Source organism: Entelurus aequoreus, linkage group LG10 (assembly GCF_033978785.1).
Source record: "Entelurus aequoreus isolate RoL-2023_Sb linkage group LG10, RoL_Eaeq_v1.1, whole genome shotgun sequence".
Lineage (NCBI taxonomy): Eukaryota > Metazoa > Chordata > Actinopteri > Syngnathiformes > Syngnathidae > Entelurus > Entelurus aequoreus.
This window is the reverse complement of record NC_084740.1, coordinates 66021872-66047270: the sequence shown is the minus strand read 5'-3', so window position 1 is coordinate 66047270 and position 25399 is coordinate 66021872. Positions and strand designations below refer to the sequence as shown.

General features: G+C 42.7%; 3 protein-coding genes across 3 annotated transcripts in view; 1 reads left to right on the top strand and 2 right to left on the bottom strand.

Moving 5' to 3' along the window:
- Positions 1–25399, top strand: part of fhip1b (FHF complex subunit HOOK interacting protein 1B) — a 716414-nt gene that overhangs the window by 553993 nt on the left and 137022 nt on the right. The window lies entirely within an intron of this gene.
- On the bottom strand, positions 10341–11264 carry LOC133658069 (olfactory receptor 10J4-like). The gene has a single exon (XM_062059682.1). The coding sequence runs from the start codon at positions 11262–11264 to the stop codon at positions 10341–10343; it is 924 nt and encodes a 307-aa protein (XP_061915666.1).
- Positions 16508–17431, bottom strand: LOC133659181 (olfactory receptor 10J4-like). Its single transcript, XM_062061917.1, has one exon. It carries the CDS (start codon positions 17429–17431, stop codon positions 16508–16510), a length of 924 nt encoding a protein of 307 aa, XP_061917901.1.

The window sequence follows — 25399 nt, the reverse complement described above, 5'->3', positions numbered from 1 at the left end:
GGTAATATGTGTTATTTCTACAAGCGCCTGTACATGTAGAAGGAGAAACACGGGCATGTCTGGATGATTCGCCTCCATCTTTCTAGTGGCTACGTCCGAGTGGAAACCGGTTGTTGAGAAGCTGGCTGTGGCGCGTTCTTTCTGACGTCACTTCCTCTCCGAACTCCGTTTATAAACGATCAATGAGTCCATACAGAGCTAAGAGCCGGAAATTCAAGAAATAGACGGCACACTTACCCGTGTAAAATGAATATCCAGGCCCAAACGCATTGTGAGAGTCTGCTGGGAACGTCTAGCAGAGTCTCCTGTCAGAGAGAGTTTCACTTCCCACCTTCGGAAGAACTTTGAACATGTCACGAGGGAGGCACTGGATACTGAGTCCAAGTGGACTATGTTCCGTGCCTCTATAGTCGAGGCGGCTGATTGGAGCTGTGGCCGCAAAGTGGTTGGTAATCCTACAACCCGCTGGTGGTACACCAGCAGTGAGGGATGCCGTCAAGCTGAAGAAAGAGTCCTATCGGGTCCTTTTGGCTCACGGGACTCCAGAGGCAGCGGACAGGTACCGATAGGCCAAGCGAAGTGCGGCTTCAGCGGTCGCGGAGGCAAAAACTCGGACATGGGAGGAGTTTGGGGAAACCATGGAAAACGACTTCCGGATGGCTTCGAAGCGATTCTGGTCCACCATCCGCCGCCTCAGGGGGGGGAAGCAGTGCACTGTCAACACCGTGTATGGTGAAGATGGTTTGCTGCTGACCTCTACTGTGGATGTTGTGGATCGGTGGAGGGAATACTTTGAAGACCTCCTCAATCCCACCAACACATCTTCCTATGAGGAAACAGTGCCTGGGGAATCTGTGGTGGGCTCTCCTATTTCTGGGGCTGAAGTTGCTGAGGTAGTTAAAAAGCTCCTCAGTGGCAAGGCCCCAGGGGTGCATGAGATCCGCCCGGAGTTCCTTAAGGCTCTGGATGCTGTGGGGCTGTCTTGGTTGACAAGACTCTGCAACATCGTGTGGACATCGGGGGCGGTACCTCTGGATTGGCAGACCGGGGTGGTGGTTCTTCTCTTTAAGAAGGGGAACCGGAGGGTGTGTTCCAACTATCGTAGGATCACACTCATCAGCCTTCCCGGTAAGGTCTATTCAGGTGTACTGGAGAGGAGGCTACGCCGGATAGTCGAACCTTGAATCCAGGAGGAACAGTGTGGTTTTTGTCCTGGTCGTGGAACGGTAGACCAGCTCTATACTTTCAGCAGGGTCCTTGAGGGTGCATGGGGGTTTGCCCAACCAGTCTACATGTGCTTTGTGGACTTGGAGAAGGCATTCGACCGTGAGTGCTCAGAGAGTATGGGGTATCGGACTGTCTGATTGTGGCGGTCCACTCCCTGTATGATCAGTGGCAGAGCTTGGTTCTCATTGCCGGCAGTAAGTCGGACCCGTTTCCAGTGAGGGTTGGACTCCGCCAAGGCTGCCCTTTGTCACCGATTCTGTTCATAACTTTTATGGACACAATTTCTTGGCGCAGTCAGGGCGTTGAGGGGATCCGGTTTGGTGGCTGCAGGATTAGGTCTCTGCTTTTTGCAGATGATGTGGTCCTAAAGGCTTCATCTGGCCAGGATCTTCAGCTCTCAGTGGATCGGTTCGCAGCCGAGTGTGAAGCGACTGGGATGAGAATCAGCACCTCCAAGTCCGAGTCCATGGTTCTCACCCGGGAAAGGGTGGCGTGCCATCTCCAAGTTGGGGAGGAGATCATGCCCCAAGTGGAGGAGTTCAATTACCTAGGAGTGTTGCTCATGAGTGGGGGAAGAGAGGATCGTGAGATCGACAGGCGGATCGGTGCGGCGTCTTCAGTAATGCGGACGATGTATCGATCCGTTGTGGTGAAGAAGGAGCTGAGCCGGAAGGCAAAGCTCTCAATTTACCGGTCGATCTACGTTCCCATCCTCACCTAAGGTCATGAGCTTTGGGTTATGACCGAAAGGACAAGATCACGGGTATAAGCGGCCGAAATGAGTTTCCTCCGCCGGGTGCCCGGTCTCTCCCTTAGAGATAGGGTGAGAAGCTCTGTCATCCGGGAGGAACTCAGAGTAAAGCCGCTGCTCCTCCACATCGAGAGGAGCCAGATGAAGTGGTTCGGGCATCTGCTCAGGATGCCACCTGAACACCTCTCTAGGGAAGTGTTAGGGGCACGTCCGACCGGCAGGAGGCCAAGGGGAAGACCCAGGACATGTTGGGAAGACTATGTCTCCCGGCTGGCCTGGGAACGCCTCGGGATCCCCCGGGAGGAGATGGACGAAATGGTTGGGGAGAGGGAAGTCTGGGCTTCTCTGCTTAGGCTGCTGCCCCCGCCACCGGACCTCGGATAAGCGGAGGAAAATGGATGGATGGATGGATGGATAATAATATATCATGGATAATGATGTTGGCATGTGTTGAGACGGACTCCTGCAGCAGCATTGCACTCTTGCTGAGAGGGTGCTGGCTCTTTGCTTCGGCAGGCTTATGGTCACTGTGATGCTGTTTCAGAAGTTTATCATGTTCGACCTGGTCACCATGCTGTTACGGCGGTATATCATATGTGACCTGTGATATAAAGAAGAGATTGTGTTTCGGTAGAAACGCGGTTGCCATGATTGCTGTTACGGCGGTATATCATATGCGACCTGGTCACAATGATGATATTGCTTGTTGGTACATCATATGTGACCCGTGTTACAAACAAGATTATTATTGCTTGGGCAGAAAAGTTGTCGCTATGGTGCCGCTTCTCATAGCGACTTGTTGGCATACCATATGCAAAGTGATCACTATGATGGTGTCACATATGACTGTGTTAAAGGCAATTCTAGTTAGGGGAAAATAACCAACACCTATCCATAAGAACTAACATTATGTTAGCTCTCTGTGGTAACTGTCATTATGTACATGTAATCATGAAATAGTGATTCATCATGCATTTGGACGGTCTCCTAGGAGAAACACTAGCATCCATAATGTTTAAAGACATAGTTCTGGACTCCACACCAGATGGTTCTATTACTTGCCAAAATTACAAGTTGTAATACTCTTATCAGCCTGTAGGTGTCAGGGCGTGGACTATGGTGTGGTTTGTTCTCCCGTGGTGCAAATGATTTGGACCGGACATGGCGTGAAGTTAAATACATGATTTAATATTAACACTCAAAAAGGAGATAAACAAAAGGCGCGCACAAAGGCGGAAGTACAAAACTTGGCTATAAACACAAAATTTGCACAAAGGCAGAAACTATGAACAATGAAACAAAAACATCAACTGTGGCATTAATAAACAAAAACTTATTTGGCACGGAAGCTATGAAACAAGCAGCGTGAACTGAGCATGAAACAGAGTGGCAGGAGTGTGATGTCGCCAGGGAGACTTCCTGGCAACAATCGGTTTAAATAATAGTGACATGATTAGTGAAAACAGGTGCGTGACTCAAAACGTGAAACAGGTGCGTGACATGACGATGTGAACCAGGTGAAACTAATGGTTGCTATGGTGACAAACAAAAGTGCACAAAAAGTCCAAAAACAAAACAGAACATGGCTAAAACAAAACATGATCACACAAACATGACAGTAGGAGTCATAAACCATTAAGGACTAAAACCAAAAATGGCGGATAGTTTGCAAAAAACTACAAAATTAAAAATGGCGGCCGGCCATGATGTAAACTTCCGGTTTAGGCTGTGCCCACTTCCGGGGTCATAAATAAATCCCCCGCTACACCCCCTTAACTAGTGGGTTCATGGATGCCACGCCCACTTCCTGGGGGGTCATAAAACCCCCTCATCACTTCCGGTCATAAAACAATCCCCTGCAGCCCACACTGGCCCCCCTTTTTTGGTGGGCCATAATCTTCTCTCCTATTTTCATCCTCTTCACACTCACCTGCAGAAAACGCTGAAGAGACCATTCGGACGTAACAGAGACCAACCAGTGAGGCTATGCCAAGTGAAACCTCTCACTCTAACACTTAATTAGTGTTGACAGTTTAGGGTTTTAGCTGAATGAGTTCTAGCAGCACTGCGAAACAGGGGTGGGTGCATGTGCCTCACAATACGAAGGTCCTGGGTTCGATCCCCGGGCTGTGGGTCTTTCTGTGTGGAGTTTGCATGTTCTGTTGCATGATGGGTTCTACATGTAAAGCGACTTTGGGTACTTAGAAAAGCGCTATATAAATCCCAGGTATTATTATTATTCTCCCCGTGATTGTGTGGGTTCCCTCCGGGTACTCCGGCTTCCTCACAACTCCAAAGACATGCACCTGGGGATAGGTTGATTAGCAACACTAAATGGTCCCTAGTGTGTGAATGTTGTTTGTCTATCTGTGTTGGCCCTGCGATGAGATGGCATCTTGTCCGGGGTGTACCCCACCTTTCGCCCAAATGCAGCTGGGATAGGCTCCAGCACCCCCCCGCCTTCCCCACGACCCCAAAAGGGACAAGCAGTAGAAAATGGATGGATGGATGGAGTCCTAAAGCCGCAGCCAGGCCCGTTGCAAGCGAGTAGGCAAACTGGGCAATTGCCTAGGGCCCCAATCTGTCATTGGGGTCATGTATTTAAATGGAACAGCATTAACAATTTTCATTCAGTCATCGGAAAAAACAATGACATGACATATGTCGGAAGCCCCCTTGAGGCGCCCGTTCCAGCAGCCAAAAGTGTCCATATGCACAATGACACTCAAATTGTGTCCATGCACTAAATTCGTCCAATTTCTCAAATAGTTCGGCTCTAAATAAGCCTCCTACAATCCATGGAAACGCCTTAATCCAGGGGTGTCCAAAGTGCGGCCCGGGGGCCATTTGCGGCCCGCGGGTAATATTTTAACGGCCCCGTGGCACATTCTAAAAATACGATTAAAAAAAATTAAAAACACAAAAAGTGGTATAAAAGAGAAAACAGGTGATATGTAACATTAAAATGTATCAATGTTTATTCTAATAACACAAAGCTGCCATGCAGGCTGTTTCTTTCTTTAAAAAATAATAATGAATCAAAATCAATGTCATTATGAATTATTGACCTATTCAAGGCTCCAATTACGTCACATTAAATATTCCACTTTGAGACATTTTTTTGGGAAAATGTTGCATATTTTGTGTTTGCCATGTAAAAAACTAAGTTTTTTTTTTTAAAAGGGCCTAAAACGAACAAACAAAAAACATAAACAACAATAAAAGTTCAAATTGACGGATATATCTGAAGTTGATCTTGAGACTATTGTGTTAAAAGTAAAAAAAAAAAAAGTATAATTTATTCTTTAACACTTTACTGAGCAGGACCCTTTTGGATCTCCAATAATATTAGTGGGACTTTTTTTTTTTTTTTTTTAAGTGTCATTGCTCAAGAAATAGTGAATCAATGTTGTTATGAGTTATGCTATGAGCTCCAATTATTATAAAATCTCAAATATTCCACTTTAAAATGTTATTGGGGGAAAATATTGCATATTTTGTGTTTTTTCCATAAAAAAACAGGGTTTTCTTTGACAAAAAGAGCATACAGCGTAAATCTTTAAAAAAACAACTTTATATTGACAGATAGACCTAATGCTGATCTGGAGATTTAAACCTTGGATAATAATAATAATACTAAATAATGACACATTTCAAATATCTTTTGTACCTAAACCCTTTGGGGTCCCCAGGATCAGGCCTGAGTGGAGGCCTAAATGTATATTTTTTATACATATACTGTATTGGTTTTTAAAATAAAAAATATCAAAATGGCCCCCGCTTGCTTTGATATTTCAGTGTGCGGCATAAATGTGATGTCGCCAGGCTGACCAACAGAAAATGAAAAGCTTAAATAACACAGACATGATTAACAACAGGTGCGTGACTCGAAACGTAAAACAGGTGCGTGACATGACAGGTGAAAACTAATGGGTTGCTATGGAAACAAAACAAGGGAGTGAACAACCAGGAATTAAAAAGCGTCCAAAAAACAAACAGCACATGGCCAAACAAAAACATGATCAACACAGACATGACAGAGCCCCCCCCTTACGGACAGATCCCAGATGTTCAAAACAAAACAAAAAAATGAACAAGAGTCATGGGAGGGCGGGAGGGGGACATGGCGGTGGGTCGCCAGACCAAGTGGCCCCGAATCCACTGAGGCATAGTCATGTAGCGGCGGCAACCTGGGAAGGGCCACATCCGTGGCCGACGAGGAGGTGGGCGCACTTGGCGTGGCGGACGACCAGGTAGCGGCCATACCCGTGGCCGACGAGAAGGCAGGCGCGTCGTCATCGTGGCAGGCGTGGAAACAGCAGACGAAGCAGTCACGGGTGCCATAGACTAATCTGGCGGCGAAGCTTGGCGTGGCGCGTCGGGCGGCGAAGTTTGGCGTGGCGCGTCGGGCGGCGAAGCTTGGCGTGGCGGGTCTTGGTCTTGGCATGGCGGGTCTTTGCCGCTTGGAGGGTCTTGGCCGCTTGGAGGGTCTTGGCATGGCGGTGCTTGGTCTTGGCATTGCAGGTCTTGGTATTGGCATGGGGGGTCTTGGTCTTGGCTTGGGGGGTCTTGGCGTCGTGGAGCTGCGACTGGCGGCGCTTGGCGTCGTGGAGCTGCGACTGGCGGCGCTTGGCGTCGTGGAGCTGCGACTGGCGGCGCTTGGCGTCGTGGAGCTGCGACTGGCGCCGCTTGGTGTCGTGGAGCTGCGACTGGCGGCGCTTGGCGCCGTGGAGCCGCGACTGCCGGCGCTTGGCGCCGTGGAGCCGCGACTGCCGACGCTTGGCGCCGTGGAGCTGCGACTGCCGGTGCTTGGCGTCGTGGAGCTGCGACTGCCGGCGCTTGGCGTCGTGGAGCTGCGACTGGCGGCGTTTGGCGTGGAGCTGCGACTGGTGGAGCTTGGCGTGGTGGAGCTTGGCGTGGAGCTGCTAGGCATGTTGATAGCCTTGAAGCAGGGCGTGGAGCAGGTGGAGGAGGCATAGCTGGGGCTTTCGGCTTGGCAGGCCAAAAGACCGGTGGTGGTGGCCGAACCGGAGGTTGCGGCTTAGCAGGCCGAAAGACTGGTGGTGGTGGCCGTGCTGGAGGCTGTGGCTTGGCAGGCTGAAGAACTGGTGGTGGCGGTCGTGCAAGAGGCTGTGGCATGGCATGACGATGAGCGACCCCACCTGAACAGTTCCCAGCCCTAGCCCCCACCTCAAGGAGCGGATACCAGATGCGCTCCCCGCTGTCTGGAACAGTCTTTTGGGGTGGGTGGAGGGAGGTCAGGAGAGGGGCAAAATCCTCCCCTCTAAATTGTCCAAAAAGTCTTTCTTCCCCCCCCCCCACCTGGGCTCTTGTGGGTGAAAAAAAATGTGTGATTTCGGCGTGGCTTGAGTCCTGGGGGGCGGGGCATGGAATTTGGGTGGCTTGGATTGACAGGATAAAGAATTTGGAAAAAAAATCTCCAGGTCTCTGGCGTGCTCCTTGAGCTGCCAGGCTGGCTGACTTCCATCTCCGCCCGGAGGGGGAGGAGCCCGCGGGAGTGGTGCATCCTGTCCACTCGCGGAAGTCTTTCCTCTTCCTTGGTGACGTTTCCGGGACGGGAGCGACGCAGCGATCGGCACCAGCTTGCCTCTGGGCCACCACATCATCCCCCTGCGCTCCCTGGGGGAAAAGCGCAGTGTTTCCGCCTCCATAGCTCGCAGGACTTCCCACGCTCCCTCATCCAATCTTGCGGAAAAACTTTTTAGCTGGCGACATCTATAAAGACGAGGACTGTGGTGTGGTTTGTTTTCCCATGGTGCAAAGGATTTGGAGCGGAAACGACGTGAAGGTAATGACATGATTTAATTTACTCAAAAAAGTACAAAAAAAAGGGCGCGCACAAGGCGGGGAACAAACTTGGCTAATAAAACAAAACTAGCACAAAGGCAGAACTATGGAAAAAAGGAACAAACAAAAAGTGCTCACAGCGGAGGTGCAAAACTTGGCTAATGAAAACAAAAGACTTGCACAAAGGCAAAAAACTATGAACATGAAACAAAACTTACTTGGCAAGGGACTGTGAACATGGCATGAAGAAGCGTGAACATAAAGTGTGCAGAGCATAAATGTGATGTCACCAGGCTGACCAACAGAAAATGAAAAGCTTAAATAACACAGACATGATTGACAACAGGTGCATGACTCAAAACGTGAAACAGGTGCGTGACATGACAGGTGAAAACTAATGGGTTGCTATGGAAACAAAACAAGGGAGTGAACAACCAGGAACTAAAAAGCGTCCAAAAAACAAACAGCACATGGCCAAACAAAAACATGATCAACACAGACATGACAAGTACTTGTAAGGTCATTATTAAACGTACAATTTTTGGAAGATCTGACTCCAATCGAGCTATGACGACATCAACTAAAACTAAACAAAGGAAGATGAAAAAAACCATCAGGTGAGGTAAACATGTCTCTGCAGCTTTTTTCCTGACTTCTACACACCTGTGATAAGTTATTATTAATTATCTTTATGTACGTAAAAAGGATGAAAATCACAGGAACAACAACAGCCCTTTGAGACACTTGTGATTTAGGGCTATATAAATAAACATTGATTGATTGATTGAACAACAGCAGTCATCATGATAAACAAACCATGGTGCAATGGACGTCGAGTGGGTCTGACATACGTTTACTTGACTTTGTTTTCATTATTCACTGCTATTGTTCTATTGTGCACATAACAATATTGTTCTTGTTTAATAACATTCATATATACAGTTAAGAGTGAGTAGTTCTGTGCGGCCCCTTTAAGTGACCAAAGGTGGGGGTTTGTTGTGACCGCCATTTTGAGTCGCATTTTAGGTAAAAACATACTTCTCTTTGTGTGATTAAACGACACACATGTCTGTGTGTCAAAGCTATCTCAAGTTGTCTTGCTTTTGCATTACAAGCGCAACAATATGGACAAATATGATACAAAAAGTGATTGCAAAGAACAGTTAGTAAAGTAAAAATTAACAACACAGAAATTACAATGAACATTATTATACAACAAGTGGAAAAATACAAATAACAATAATTACCTTTATTATCAACATTACAATTGATTAATTTGCAACAATACTTATATATAATGAATGATTTAATTACTAAAGAAAGCAGGTAAATGGATGGGAAGAAAGAGAAGTGAACTGTATTAACCTTGTAGATTGTTATTGTATCAATAGGTCAATAGCGTGCCATGTTTAATCCAGTTTCCCCTAGGGGAACAACGTTTTTAAATCCAAGTCAAATTTAATTTGAGCCATGTTTTTTTTTTTTATCAAAACAAATTTATGGGGAAAAATGTTTTTCAATAATTGATTTTCTTGCAAAATAACAATTTCAACATACATTTGAAAATCTTCCCATAACAGTTCCGACCAAGATTTAACAGAGTATGACTGCTTTACAAGACCAGTTTTATCACTGCTTGGCACGGTGACAAAATCAGTGGAAATTAGCCATTTTGATCTTATCAGTGACAGAGCAGGAAGGGACTAGGGAATATGTCTGCGATAAAATTTCAAATGAAGTGCCCTGTGGTTCATTAACTGGCATTTTACATGTGCTTCTTCACACAAAAATGTATATGGAGGGGCCTGCCACTGAGGCTTGTTACAGAAAGCAGCCGAAGAAACATTTGGCAACACGTTCCTTTTTAGGGAGAGAAAATAATAGAGAATGTGTGACAATACATGGATGGCTTATGCAGTGATAAAGGTAAAATTGAATTTAGTGTTACAATGCACAAATATATGTGTTATAAAAGTATGCGCACATAAGTACATTCATTGAAAATAAAGAGATTATCGGCAAGGCAAGGACAAGTTTATTTATAGAGCACAATTCATACACAAGGAATTTTATAGGGTTTTACAGAAAATTACAAGAAGCCATAAAATAAAATAAAAATCACAATTCAAATTAAAATGTGAGTTGTCATATGCACAATTGAAATTATAGTTGCATTTACAATAAATTAGTACAGAAGTTGAAAGTGACAACCAATGTATAAATGTGTCAATAAATGCAGGATATTGATTTAGCAATAACTTAATGTTGATAAAGCAATACAATTATTCATATAAAATGACAACAGACAGCATGGCTCTTCGCTTCCTTTTTCTTCCATATATACATCTTATAAACACCATATGATGATGTGAATGACTTTTCTTAAAGAATCACTTGGGAAAATAAAGACTTCAATCCTATGTCTATGGATGTTGTCACTCACCCGGGTCATTGTGTTCTCAGGGCATTCAAACGATCACAACTGGACTGTTTGGTTTGTCTTAGAAGACGTTTCCCCTCTCATCCAAGTAGCGAACAAGTGGGATCATTTTCTTTAGTGCACCAGTTGATAAAACAATCTCTTCATGTGTTTCCAGATTTCTTTCATTTTCACTCCATAAATGATTGGATTGAACAAAGGATTATACACAAGTATTTGTAAAGCCATTATTAAACGTACACATTTTGGAAGACCTGACTCCAATCGAGCAATGATGACATCAAACAGACACAAACAAGAGAAGCTGAATAAAACCATCAGGTGAGGTAAACATGTCTCTGCCGCTTTTTTCCTGACTTCTGCACAACTGTGATAAGTTACTATAAATATCTTTATGTACGTAAAAAGGATGAACATCACAGGAGAAACAACAAGATTCATCATGATAAACAAACCATAAAAGGTAAGAAATGCTGATTTTTCACAGTGAAGCTTCAACATTGTATTGTTACAAAAAATGCCTTTTGTTGTAAAGTCACAAAGTTTTTGTTGAGAACTAATCACAGTTGGCACTACAAGCTCACATGCAGGTAGAAACCAGGCCAAAGTCAAGAGGACAATAACAGTTATTTTTCCCATGATAGTTGGATACTGCAGAGGTTTGCAGATAGACACATACCTGTCATAAGACATGGCTGACAGCAGTAAGAAGTCTGAAGCACCAAAAGAATAATAGAGAAAATATTGAAACAGACAAGCAGGATTAGAAATGGTCTGTTTTTGAGATAAGACGTCAATGAAAAGTTTGGGGTAGATAGCAGTGCTAAACAAAAGAGAGTTGAGTGACAAAGCTGCAATGAAAATGTACATAGGCTCATGAAGGTTCCTGTGGATCCAGATTAGACATATAATGGTGCAGTTAGTGCAGAGGATGAGAATATATAATGTCAACAAGATGACAAAGTAAAGATATCTAAACTTGTCCATTTCTACAAAGCCACCAAGAGTTATAAATGTTCCATTGAATTCTGCATCCATCAAGTCCTCCATCAAAAGATGCTGTCATGTCGACAAGCTCCTCCAAGTCATCACGGTGATGTTGATGGAACTTGTTGTGAGCAGTCAATGCTGAGAAGAGTAAGAAGTCGTCCACCTTATAAGGATGACCCACAGGATGAAGACTGCCTGCGATTGGCCTCTAAGTTGAAGAGGCGTTCTCCTCTTTTACTTTGTAACCCTCCCAAGACTTTAATTTGTAAAATGTGATGCAAACTCATGACAAATCTTGCCTAGGGTTAAAATTTGATATGAGGTGTTGTCCATTAATTGGCATTTTTACATTGATTGGTTGATTGAGACTTTTATTAGTAGATTGCACACGTGCTTCTTGGTGCAAAACATGGCGCTTCCAACACCTGCTGTTCTTCAAGGCCTCCACCTGGTGCATGAACACACCTTTTTCCAATTGGAAATCAGGCCTCATGTTCTCATCCTCTTCACACTCACCTGTGATCAATACATGGATGGCTTTTGCAGTGATAAAGGTGAAAATAGTGTTACAGTACATAAATATATATGAGTTAGGGTTAAGTTGATTTATAGAGCACAATTCGTACACAAGGCAATTAAAAGTGCTTTACGGAAATATACAAGATGGCAATATTGAAAAAAAAAAGCTTAGCATCATAAAAATAATCACATTTCAAATTAAAATCTAAGTGTACAAAACATATTTCCAATTGTCATATGCACAATAAAATGAAATTAAATTTCAGCCTGGATTTTAGATACAATAAACATAAATAAATACAGAAGTTGAAGTTGAATTACGTTGTATAATGTATCAATAAATGCAGGATATTGACCTTGCAATAACTTAATATTGAAAAAGCAATACAATTATTGATATAAAATGACAACAGACAGCATGGCTCTGAGCTTCCTTTTTCTTCCATGTATACATCTTATAAACACCATATAATGATGTGAATGGCTTTTTTAAAGAATTATTTGGGAAAATTAAGATTCCAATGCTAACAAGTGTGATCATATTCTTTTGTTCACCAGTAGACAAAACAATCTCTTGATGTGTTTCCAGATTTCTTTCATTTTCACTCCATAAATGATTGGATTGAACAGAGGATTGTACACAAGTACTGTCAAGACGAGGACTGTGGTGTGGTTTGTTTTCCCATGGTGCAAAGGATTTGGAGCGGACACGACGTGAAGGAAATGACATGATTTAATTTACTCAAAAAAGTACAAACAGAGGGCGCGCACAAGGCGGGGAACAAACTTGGCTAATAAAACAAAACTAGCACAAAGGCAGAACTATGGAAAAAAGGAACAAACAAAAAGCGCTCACAGCGGAGGTGCAAAACTTGGCTAATGAAAACAAAATAATTGCACAAAGGCAAAAAACTATAAACATGAAACAAAACTTACTTGGCATGGGACTGTGAACATGACACGAAGAAGCGTGAACATAAAGTGTGCAGAGCATAAATGTGATGTTGCCAGGCTGACCAACAGAAAATGAAAAGCTTAAATAACAGACATGATTAACAACAGGTGCGTGACTCAAAACGTGAAACAGGTGCGTGACATGACAGGTGAAAACTAATGGGTTGCTATGGAAACAAAACAAGGGAGTGAAAAACCAGGAACTAAAAAGCATCCTAAAAACAAACAGCACATGGCCAAACAAAAACATGATCAACACAGACATGACCGAGCCCCCCCTTACGGACAGATCCCAGATGTTCAAAACAAACAAAAAAAATGAACAAGAGTCATGGGAGGGCGGGAGGGGGACATGGCGGTGGGTCGCCAGACCAAGTGGCCCCGAATCCTTCGAGGCATAGTCATGTGGCGGCGGCGAGTGGAACGCCGCTGCAGCAGGCGAGGTGGGCAACCTGGGAAGGGCCACATCCGTGGCCGACGAGGAGGGGGCGCACTTGGCGTGGCGGACGACCAGGTAGCGGCCATACCCGTGGCCGACGAGAAGGCAGGCGCGTCGTCATCGTGGCAGGCGTGGAAACAGCAGACGAAGCAGTCACGGGTGCCATTGACTAATCAGGCGGCGAAGCTTGGCGTGGCGCGTCGGGCGGCGAAGTTTGGCGTGGCGCGTCGGGCGGCGAAGCTTGGCGTGGCGGGTCTTGGTCTTGGCATGGCGGGTATTTGCCGCTTGGAGGGTCTTGGCCGCTTGGAGGGTCTTGGCATGGCGGTGCTTGGTCTTGGCATGGGGGTCTTGGTCTTGGCTTTGGGGGTCTTGGCGTCGTGGAGCTGAGACTGCCGGCGATTGGCGCCGTGGAGCTGCGACTGCCGGCGCTTGGCGCCGTGGAGCTGCGACTGCCGGCGCTTGGCGCCATGGAGCTGCGACTGCCGGCGCTTGGCGCCGTGGAGCTGCGACTGCCGACGCTTGGCGCCGTGGAGCTGCGACTGGCGGCGCTTGGCGTCGTGGAGCTGCGACTGGCGGCGCTTGGCGTCGTGGAGCTGCGACTGGCGGCGCTTGGCGTCGTGGAGCTGCGACTGGCGGCGCTTGGCGCCGTGGAGCTGCGACTGCCGGCGCTTGGCGCCGTGGAGTTGCGACTGCCGGCGCTTGGCGCCGTGGAGCTGCGACTGCCGGCGCTTGGCGCCGTGGAGCTGCGACTGCCGACGCTTGGCGCCGTGGAGCTGCGACTGCCGGCGCTTGGCGTGGAGCTGCGACTGGCGGCGCTTGGCGTGGAGCTGCGACTGCCGGCGCTTGGCGTGGAGCTGCGACTGGCGGCGCTTGGCGTGGAGCTGCGACTGGTGGAGCTGCGACTGGTGGAGCTTGGCGTGGAGCTGCTAGGCATGTTGATAGCCTTGAAGCAGGGCGTGGAGCAGGTGGAGGTGGCCTAGCTGGGGGTTGCGGCTTGGCAGGCCAAAAGACCGGTGGTGGTGGCCGAACCGTAGGTTGTGGCTTAGCAGGCCGAAAGACTGGTGGTGGTGGCCGTGCTGGAGGCTGTGGCTTGGCAGGCTGAAGAACTGGTGGTGGTGGTCGTGCAAGAGGCTGTGGCATGGCATGACGATGAGCGACCCCACCTGAACAGTTCCCAGCCCTAGCCCCCACCTCAAGGAGCAGATACCAGACGCGCTCCCCGCTGTCTGGAACAGTCTTTTGGGGTGGGTGGAGGGAGGTCAGGAGGGGGGCAAAATCCTCCCCTCTAAATTGTCCAAAAAGTCTTTCTTTCCCCCCCCCCCCCCCCCCCCCCCACCTGGGCTCTTGTGAGTGAAAAAAAAAAGTGTGACTTGGGCGTGGCTTGAGTCCTGGGGGGCGGAGCATGGAATTTGGGTGGCTTGGATTGACAGGAAAAAATAATTTGGAAAAAAAATCTCCAGGTCTCTGGCGTGCTCCTTGAGCTGCCACGCTGGCTGTCTTCCATCTCCGCCCGGAGGGGGAGGAGCCCGCGGGAGTGGTGCATCCTGTCCACTCGCGGAAGTCTTTCCTCTTCCTTGTTGACGTTTCCGGGACGGGAGCGACGCACCGATCGGCACCAGCTTGCCTCTGGGCCACCACATCATCCCCCTGCGCTCCCTGGGGGAAACGCGCAGTGTTTCCGCCTCCATAGCGTGCAGGACTTCCCACGCTCCCTCGTCCAATCTTGCGGGAAAACTTTTTAGCTGGCGACATCTATAAAGACAAGGACTGTGGTGTGGTTTGTTTTCCCATGGTGCAAAGGATTTGGAGCGGACACGACGTGAAGGTAATGACATGATTTAATTTACTCAAAAAAGTACAAACAAAGGGCGCGCACAAGGCGGGGAACAAACTTGACTAATAAAACAAAACTAGCACAAAGGCAGAACTATGGAAAAAAGGAACAAACAAAAAGTGCTCACAGCGGAGGTGCAAAACTTGGCTAATGAAAACAAAAGACTTGTACAAAGGCAAAAAACTATAAACATGAAACAAAACTTACTTGGCATGGGACTGTGAACATGGCATGAAGAAGCGTGAAAGTAAAGTGTGCAGAGCATAAATGTGATGTCGCCAGGCTGACCAACAGAAAATGAAAAGCTTAAATAACACAGACATGATTAACAACAGGTGCGTGACTCAAAACGTGAAACAGGTGCGTGACATGACAGGTGAAAACTAATGGGTTGCTATGGAAACAAATCAAGGGAGTGAACAACCAGGAACTAAAAAGCGTCCAAAAAACAAACAGCACATGGCCAAACAAAAACATGATCAAGCCAGACATGACAAGTACTTGTAAGGTCATATGTCTGCGATAAAATTTCAAATGAAGTGCCCTGTGGTTCATTAACTGGCATTTTACATGTGCTTCTTCACACAAAAATGTATATGGAGGGGCCTGCCACTGAGGCTTGTTACAGAAAGCAGCTGAAGACACATTTGGCAACACGTTCCTTTTTAGGGAGAGAAAATAATAGAGAATGTGTGACAATACATGGATGGCTTATGCAGTGATAAAGGTAAACATTAATTTAGTGTTACAATGCACAAATATCCATCCATCCATCCATTTTGAGGTCGCGGGGGGTGCTTGAGCCTATCTCAGCTGCATTCGGGTGGAAGGCGGCGTACACCCTGGACAAGTCGCCACCTCATCGCAGGGCCAACACAGATAGACGGACAACATTCACACTCACATTCACACACTAGGGCCAATGCACAAATATATGTGTTATAAAAGTATGCGCACATAAGTACATTTATTGAAAATAAAGAGATTATCGGCAAGGCAAGGACAAGTTTATTTATAGAGCACAATTCATACACAAGGAATTTTAAAGGGTTTTACAGATAATTACAAGAAGCCATAAAATAAAAAAATAATCACTATTCAAATTAAAATGTGAGTTGTCATATGCACAATTGAAAAAACATGTTTCAACTTGGATTATAGTTACATTAACAATAAATTAGTACAGAAGTTGAAAGTGACAACAATGTATAAATGTGTCAATAAATGCAGGATATTGACTTAGCAATAACTTAATGTTGATAAAGCAATACAATTATTCATATTAAATGACAACAGACAGCATGGCTCTGAGCTTCCTTTTTCTTCCATGTAAACATCTTATAAACACCATATGATGATGTGAATGACTTTTCTTAAAGAATCACTTGGGAAAATAAAGACTTTAATCCTATGTCTATGGATGTTGTCATTCACCCGGGTCATTGTGTTCTCAGGGCATTCAAACGATCACAACTGGACTGTTTGGTTTGTCTTAGAAGACGTTTCCCCTCTCATCCAAGTAGCGAACAAGTGGGATCATTTTCTTTAGTGCACCGGTTGATAAAACAATCTCTTGATGTGTTTCCAGATTTCTTTCATTTTCACTCCATAAATGATTGGATTGAACAGAGGATTATACACAAGTATTTGTAAAGTCATTATTAAACCTACAAATTTTGAAAGACCTGACTCCAATCGAGCAATGATGACATCAAACAGACACAAACAAGAGAAGCTGAATAAAACCATCAGGTGAGGTAAACATGTCTCTGCCGCTTTTTTCCTGACTTCTGCACAACTGTGATAAGTTACTATAAATATCTTTATGTACGTAAAAAGGATGAACATCACAGGAACAACAACAAGATTCATCATTACAAACAAACCATGAGCCTTAAGAAATGCTGATTTTACACAGTGAAGCTTAAAAATTGTATTGTTACAAAAAATGCCTTTTGTTGTAAAGTCACAAAGTTTTTGTTGAGAATTAATCACAGTTGGCACCACATCCTCACATGCAGGTAGAAACCAGGCCAAAGTCAAGAGGACAACAACAGTTCTTTTTCCCATGATAGTTGGGTACTGCAGAGGTTTGCAGATAGACACATACCTGTCATAAGACATGGCTGACAGCAGTAAGAAGTCTGAAGCACCAAAAGAATAATAGAGAAAATATTGAAACATACAAGCAGGATAAGAAATGGTCTGTTTTTGAGATAAGACATCAAAGAAAAGTTTGGGGTAGAGAGCAGTGCTAAACAAAAGAGAGTTGAGTGACAAAGCTGCAATGAAAATGTACATAGGCTCATGAAGGTTCCTGTGGATCCAGATTAGACATATAATGGTGCAGTTAGTGCAGAGGATGAGAATATATAATGTCAACAAGATGACAAAGTAAAGATATCTATACTTGTCCATTTCTACAAAGCCACCAAGAGTTATAAATGTTCCATTGAATTCTGCATCCATCAAGTCCTCCATCAAAAGATGCTGTCATGTCGACAAGCTCCTCCAAGTCTTCACGGTGATGTTGATGGAACTTGTTGTGAGCAGTCAATGCTGAGAAGAGTAAGAAGTCGTCCACCTTATAAGGATGACCCACAGGATGAAGACTGCCTGCGATTGGCCTCCAAGTTGAAGAGGCGTTCTCCTCTTTTACTTTGTAACCCTCCCAAGACTTTAATTTGTAAAATGTGATGCAAACTCAAGACAAATCTTGCCTAGGGTTAAAATTTGATGAGGTGTTGTCCATTAATTGGCATTTTACATGTGCTTCTTGGTGCAAAACATGGCCCCTACGGATTGCGGGGCCCTACACTACGTATATGGAGGGGCCTGCCACGAAGATTTGTAACAGAAAGCAGCCAAATATGTTCATTTTTCCCTTCTGCTGATGTCGTTACACTTTTTTTCGTTGGCTCGGCGTCATCGTGATTCATCCATGATCAATGATTTATGATGGCGCTTCCAACACCTGCTGTTCTTCAAGGCCTCCACCTGGTGCATGAACACACCTTTTTCCAATTGGAAATCAGGCCTCATGTTCTCATCCTCTTCACACTCACCTGTGATCAATATATGGATGGATTTTGCAGTGATAAAGGTGAAAATAGTCTTACAGTACATAAATATATGAGTTAGGGTTAAGTTCATTTATAGAGCACAATTCGTACACAAGGCAATTAAAAGTGCTTTACAGTAATTTACAAGATGGCAAAAATGGAAAAAAAAAAAAAAAGATTAGCATCATAAAAATAATCAAAATTCAAATTAAAAGCTAAGTGTACAAAACATATTTCCAATTGTCATATGCACAATAAAATGAAATAAATTTTCAGCCTGGATTTTAGATACAATAAACATAAATAAATACAGAAGTTGAAGTTGAATTACGTTGTATAATGTATCAATAAATGCAGGATATTGACCTTGCAATAACTTAATATAGAAAAAGCAATACAATTATTGATATAAAATGACGTCGGACAGCATGGCTCTGAGCTTCCTTTTTCTTCTATGTATACATCTTATAAACACCATATGATGATGTGAAGGGCTTTTTTAAAGAATCACTTGGGAAAATGAAGATTCCAATGCTAACAAGTGTGATCATATTCTTTTGTTTACCAGTTGACAAAACAATCTCTTGATGTGTTTCCAGATTTCTTTCATATTCACTCCATAAATGATTGGATTGAACAGAGGATTATACACAAGTACTTGTAAGGTCATTATAAAACTTACAATTTTTGGAAGATCTGACTCCAATCGAGCTATGACGACATCAAAGGAAGATGAATAAAACCATCAGGTGAGGTAAACATGTCTCTGCAGCTTTTTTCCTGACTTCTACACACCTGTGATAAGTTATTATAAATATCTTTATGTACGTAAAAAGGATGAAAATCACAGGAACAACAACAGCAGTCATCATGATACACAAACCATGGTGCAATGAACGTCGAGTGGGTCTGACATACTTTTACTTGACTTTGTCTTCATTATTCACTGCCATTGTTCTATTGTGCACATAACAATGTTGTTCTAGTTTAACATTCATATATGCAGTTAAGAGTGAGTAGTTCTGTGCGGCCCCTTTAAGTGACCAAAGGTGGGGGTTTGTTGTGACCGCCATTTTGAGTCGCATTTTAGGTAAAAACATACTTCTCTTTGTGTGATTAAACGGCACACATGTCTGTGTGTACATGCAAGTGGGGGAGTTGGGGTTCGGCGCACCCCTCATTGCCTCGTCGGCCGGCACGGATTGCGGGGACTGCGGTCTGGTGGCCTGCCAGGCTTTTATTCATTTTTTTATCATTATTATTTTTTAATTTTTTTATTTTTTTATTTATTTTTAATTAATTTTTAATTTTAATTTTTATTATTTACTTATTTTATTTTATTTTTATTTTTATTTTTATTTTTATTTTTATTTTTATTTTTATTTTTATTTTTATTTTTATTTTTATTTTTATTTTTATTTTATTTATTGATTTTTATTGGTTACTTTTAATTTAATTTATATTTTTTTATTTTATTTATTTATTTATTTATTTATTTATTTTTATTTTATTTTTTTTAAATTTTATTTATTATTATTATTATTTTTGTTTAATCTTATTATTTATTTGTGTGTGGCGTCGCGCGGGTCTTGCTTCCTGTTGGGTGGGGTCCGTGCCCGTGTGGCCCGACCTTGCGCTGTGGGGTCTCTGTTGGCGACTTGATGTGGTGGGGCGGGGGCGGTCTTCCCATCCAGTTGCGGGGGGTGTCCGGGCCCCTCGGGCGGGGCGTCCCGCCTTTCTGCCCGTGTGGGGTGTGGTCTCTCGCTGGCTTGGGTTCTTGTGCCTTGTCCTCTGCCGGGTGCGTCTGTCTGCGGCCTGCTGCTGGCCCTTGTGGGCGGCGCGTTGGGCCGGGCTCTGGGGTTCCTGTCGCTGTCCGGCTTGGCTGCGTGGGGGCAGCGGTCCCTGGTTCCCTGGGCACCACACCTACTGTTTGTGGGTTAGGCTCTCGGGGAGGCTGGGGCCGTACTCTGGCTCCCGCACACACTGGGAGTCAAATGTATTGTACATACAAATTCACATATACATACACACATACATAGGTACCTACGCTCCCACATACATATACAAATACAGTACATATTTACACACTCAAAGTTCGTACATCCACACGCACATTCATTATACAAACATACACATACTGTACATATACATTCACTGTACAAACATACATATACACATACTGTACAAACACATATACACATACTGTACATGTACATTCACTGTACAAACACACATACTGTATACACATACTGTACATATACATTCACTGTACAAACACACATATACACATACTGTACATATACATTCACTGTACAAACACAGATATACACATACTGTACATATACATTCACTGTACAAACACACATACACATACTATACATATACATTCACTGTATATACACATACTGTACATAAACATTCACTGTACAAACACAGATATACACATACTGTACATATACATTCACTGTACAAACACAGATATACACATACTGTACATATACAAGTACATATGCACACATACACTCATGCACATAATCATGTTTCATCAAACGTATATTAATGTTGTTGCCCTAGGGTAAACTGGGTATAACACAAGGCACACTGACAAAGCTTAACCTATTGTTACTATAACAATCTACAAGGTTAATGTAGGTTGCTTCTCTTTTTTCCCCCCATTTTTCTGCATTCTTTCGTATCTCAAGTTATCATTACATATATATATTGTTGCATTTGAACAACTGTATTGTTGACAATAAAGGTAAAGTATTGGTATTGTTCATTATCAATAGCGCTATTTCTATTGGTATTTGTATTGCTCCATTTTTAGTGTAATAATGCTCATTGTCATTTCTGTATTATTTTTTATTTTCGCTAACTGCTCATTTGTTATTACTTTTACCATCATATTTGTACATGTCGTATTTGCTGATGTTGCTCTATTGTTGTTGTTGTTGTGTTTGCTGTTGTTGTTTTTGTCTCTCTGTCTAATCCCCCTCTTGTCCCCACAATTCCCCCCTCTGTCTTCCTTTTTTTTCTCTTTCTATCCCCTCCTGCTCCGGCCCGGCTGCACCAAATGATAATATAAATACATTTAATAAAGTCAAATACAAATAAGGCAACAAGAGAAGTATCCTACACTTCTCTTTTGTAAAGTAAATCTGAACAGCCGATATGGGCATCTACATCTGCTATATGATTTGCCTGACAAGCTGGACAGGACAAAATATATATATATATATATATATATATATATATATATATATATATATATATATATATATATATATATATATATATATATATATATATATATATATATATATAAATAAAAGAAGTACTTGACTTTCAGTGAATTCTAGCTATATATATATATGTTCATTTTATTATATATATATATATATATATATATATATATATATATATATATATATATATATATATATATATATATATATACATATATATATAGATATATATATATATAGATATATATATATATATATATATATATATATATATATATACATATATATATATATATATATATATATATATATATATATATATATATATATATATATATATATATATATATATATATATATATATATTGAGCCCCTGCCCCTCTATAATCATGTGCATGTCCCTGTGTATATATATATATATATATATATATATATATATATATATATATATATATATATATATATATATATATATATATATATATATATATATATATATATATATATATATATACATTTTCTACTGCTTGTCCCGTTCGGGGTGGCAGGGGGTCAATAAATACTTGAATTTCAGTGTTCATTTATTTACACATATACACACACATAACACTCCTCTACTCATTGTTGTATTTGAAAGTGCAATGCTTTGCAGCCAGTAGCACAGCCTTTGAAGGAGCATAGGTGTGGGCAGCATCTGTGAAATTTAATTTGCAGGAAAGGAGTGAGTTTAGGGTTGAATTGTCCATCCTCGTTCTATTCTCTGTCACTATCTTTCTAACCATGCTCAACACCCTCTCTGATGACTTAATAATAATAATTAAATAATGGATTAGATTTTATAAAGCACTTTTCTATTATTAGATACTCAAAGCACTCACAGAGAAGTGGGAACCCATCATTCATTCACACCTGGTGGTGGTAAGCTACATTTGTAGCCACAGCTGCCCTGGGGTAGACTGAAGGAAGCCAGGCTGCCAGTTTGCGCCTGCGGCCCCTCCGACCACCACCTACCATTCATTCATCATTCATTCATTAGTGTGAGCGGCACCGGGGGCAAGGGTGAAGTGTCCTGCCCAAGGACACAACAGCAGCGATTTGGATTTGGATGTCAAGAGGCGGGGAGCGAACCTGCAACCCTCAGGTTTCTGACACGGCCGCTCTACCCACTACGCCATACCGTCCCGACTTGCAAGCGTACTTCTTCTTCTTACTCGTCGTGGCCATGACTGTCTCTTCTTCGTTCTTCTGCTTCGTCTCCTTCTTGTTGTGTGGGCAGTTGTGCACTCTCCAAAAGCCGTAGATGTTATAAGGCAGTGGTTCTAAACTTTTTTTGTCATCCCCCACTTTGGACAAGGGGGAGTTTTCAAGCCCCACCTGCCCCCATCGCCCCAACAGAACGCTGATGCCAAGCTTAACATTTTCAAATGTATTGAACATCAAGTAACATCAAGTCGTATACATTCAAACTCAATAACATAAAATAACATCAAGTTCAATAATCAATAAAATAACTGTGCAACTGTGGTATAACTTGCATCAAGTTCAATATCAAATAAAATAACTTGCATCAAGTTCAATAATAAATAAAACAAAAGTGTTATAACTTGCATCAAGTTCAATAATAAATCAAAAAAAGTGTTATAACTTGCATCAAGTTCAATAATAAATCAAAAAAAGTGTTATAACTTGCATCAAGTTCAATAATAAATCAAAAAAAGTGTTATAACTTGCATCAAGTTCAATAATAAATCAAATAAAAGTGTTATAACTTGCATCAATTTCAATAATAAATCAAATAACTTGCATCAAGTTCAATAATAAATAAAAATAAAAGTGCCACTTTGCAATCTTTGCAAAAAAAAAGGAGGAGCTATATGCATTTGGCAAGACAGGGCAAGTGAACATGAGTTTTACAGTACTCCAGCATTAGCCTGTTTTGCACTGCACAGCTTTTCAAATCGGGGTTGCAGGCTTGACACTGCCACTGTTAAAACCTCATTGAGTTCGGGGCTGAGCTGCCTTGACACGAGTGCTTCCCGGTGAATGACTCAGTGTGTCCAATGCGCATTTGGCGCAACCCTCTTTATTAGAGCCTGCAGCCCGTTTCTTGACTTTGCCATGGTCTGTGCGCCATCAGAGCAAAAGCCCACACAGTTTTCTCATTTAAGATCGTGTTCTTTGAGGAAACTGCCCATTATCTTGAACAGCTCATCAGCAGTGGCTCTATTTTTTATGTATTTGCAAAACAGCAAATCCTCGCACAGTGACTCGCCATTCACAAAGCTTCCGCTTAGCCCCGCCCCCATTAGTTACTGTTGCTATGTCTGTCAAACTTGCGCTCCTACGTAGAAATTTAAAGCCTACAGGAAAAATAAGTAATTTACATTTATTTATATAGCGGATTTCACAGACAGAATCACAAAGTGATTTACAGTGTGTATAGAAAATGAAAGAATAGTAAAAAAAAAATCTAAAAATATAATTTCAAAAAAAAAAAAATTGAAGTGAAATTTCCTCCCGTTCCTCGCGCCCCACCTGTCATGTCTCTATTCCCCACCAATAGAGGGGAATTTGAGAAACGCTGTTATAAGGTGACTGGGCCGGCACGCTGTTTATATGGAGAAAAAGCGGACGTGACGGAAGGCTTGCCTCACTCAGGTCTGCATGGACCTGGAGGGGGCGTGCCTTGTTGTCTGGCTGGAATACGGGAGAAATTCGGGAGAATGGTTGTCCCGGGAGATTTTCGAGAGAGGCACTGAAATTCGGGAGTCTCCCGGAAAAATTCGGGAGGGTTGACAAGTATGTATGTATGTGGCTGCATAGAAGAAGGTACCATTTTGACTCCATGCTGATTACATACAAACACAAAAGTACATGTCAGGATAGTTTATTAAAGTGCAGAAAGTATAAACATTTACGAAATCTTACATTTATTGTAAATGATTTATCAATGGTAATGATTAAATGTGTTTAAAATGTGAAGTAGGTAGAAGCAGATCTTATTTAATACTACACTGTCTCCATATCTCAGTATTTTTTCTTTACGTTTTGTGTTAAAACATTTCCATTTTATGATAGGGAGAGAAAATAACAGAGACAATACATAGATAGCTTATGCAATGATAAAAGAAAAACAATAATGTTCCAATACATAAATATATTTGTTGTAAATTATCACAAAAGTATGCCCACATAGGTCAATTTAATGAAAATAAAGAGATTATAGGCGAGGCAAGGGTAAGTTTATTTACAGAGCACAATTTGAACACATGGCTATTCAAAATTATTTAGAGGAAATTATAAGAAATTCAAGATAAAATCAAAACTAAAATCATCACAATACAAAAACAAAATGTGAGTTTAGATAACAAACGTTATCATACGCACAATTAGATAAAAGTGTTTTTCAGTCTAGATTATAAATACAATAAAAAAATATGTACAGTAGTTGAAAGTGTCAAACATTGTATAACGTTTCAATAAATGCAGGATATTGACTAAACTATATATCACTTCCTCTTTGGATTGATTGAAACTTTTATTAGTAGATTGCACAGTTCAGTACATATTCCGTACAATTGACCACTAAATGGTAACACCCAAATGAGTGTTTCAACTTGTTTAAGTCGGGGTCCACGTAGTTCGCGCGCGTCTGATTGTCGAGTTTAACGATCACTTTGTGCAAAACCAGCACATCTTTTCTGTACTTTTTTGTACTTTTTTGGCTTCACTGTGTCACTGAGCCGTGACACTTTGCAGTCTGTGTTGATCGGTGCTGCGGACTAGCACACCGAAGCCGGCTAGCATTAGCAGCCTGAGATACAGAGGTGTGGATTTCTTCTGTTGCTGGATGCTTCGGCATATAGACCATCAGAATTCCCCCACCAAGGAAAAGCCCGACATCGGAGGAGTTCGAGGAGATGAAGCTCACACTCCACTCCCTGTGCAGCGATGTGACTGCGGTCAGAACGCAGCAGAAGCAGCTTCTGGGGCTACAGGAGGAGGTGAAACAACTACGCCTCCAGAACGTGGAAAAAGACCGGCGCATTGTGGACCTGGAGCGGCGAGTGGACAAGCTGGAGCAATACTCCCGCATGAATGATTTGGTCATCACCGGCATCAAATTCAAG

What these genes read in the sequence shown, in the direction of transcription:
- LOC133658069 (XM_062059682.1), bottom strand. Translation starts at nt 11,264, where the DNA reads ATGGATGCAGAATTCAATGGAACATTTATAACTCTTGGTGGCTTTGTA.
- LOC133659181 (XM_062061917.1), bottom strand. Translation starts at nt 17,431, where the DNA reads ATGGATGCAGAATTCAATGGAACATTTATAACTCTTGGTGGCTTTGTA.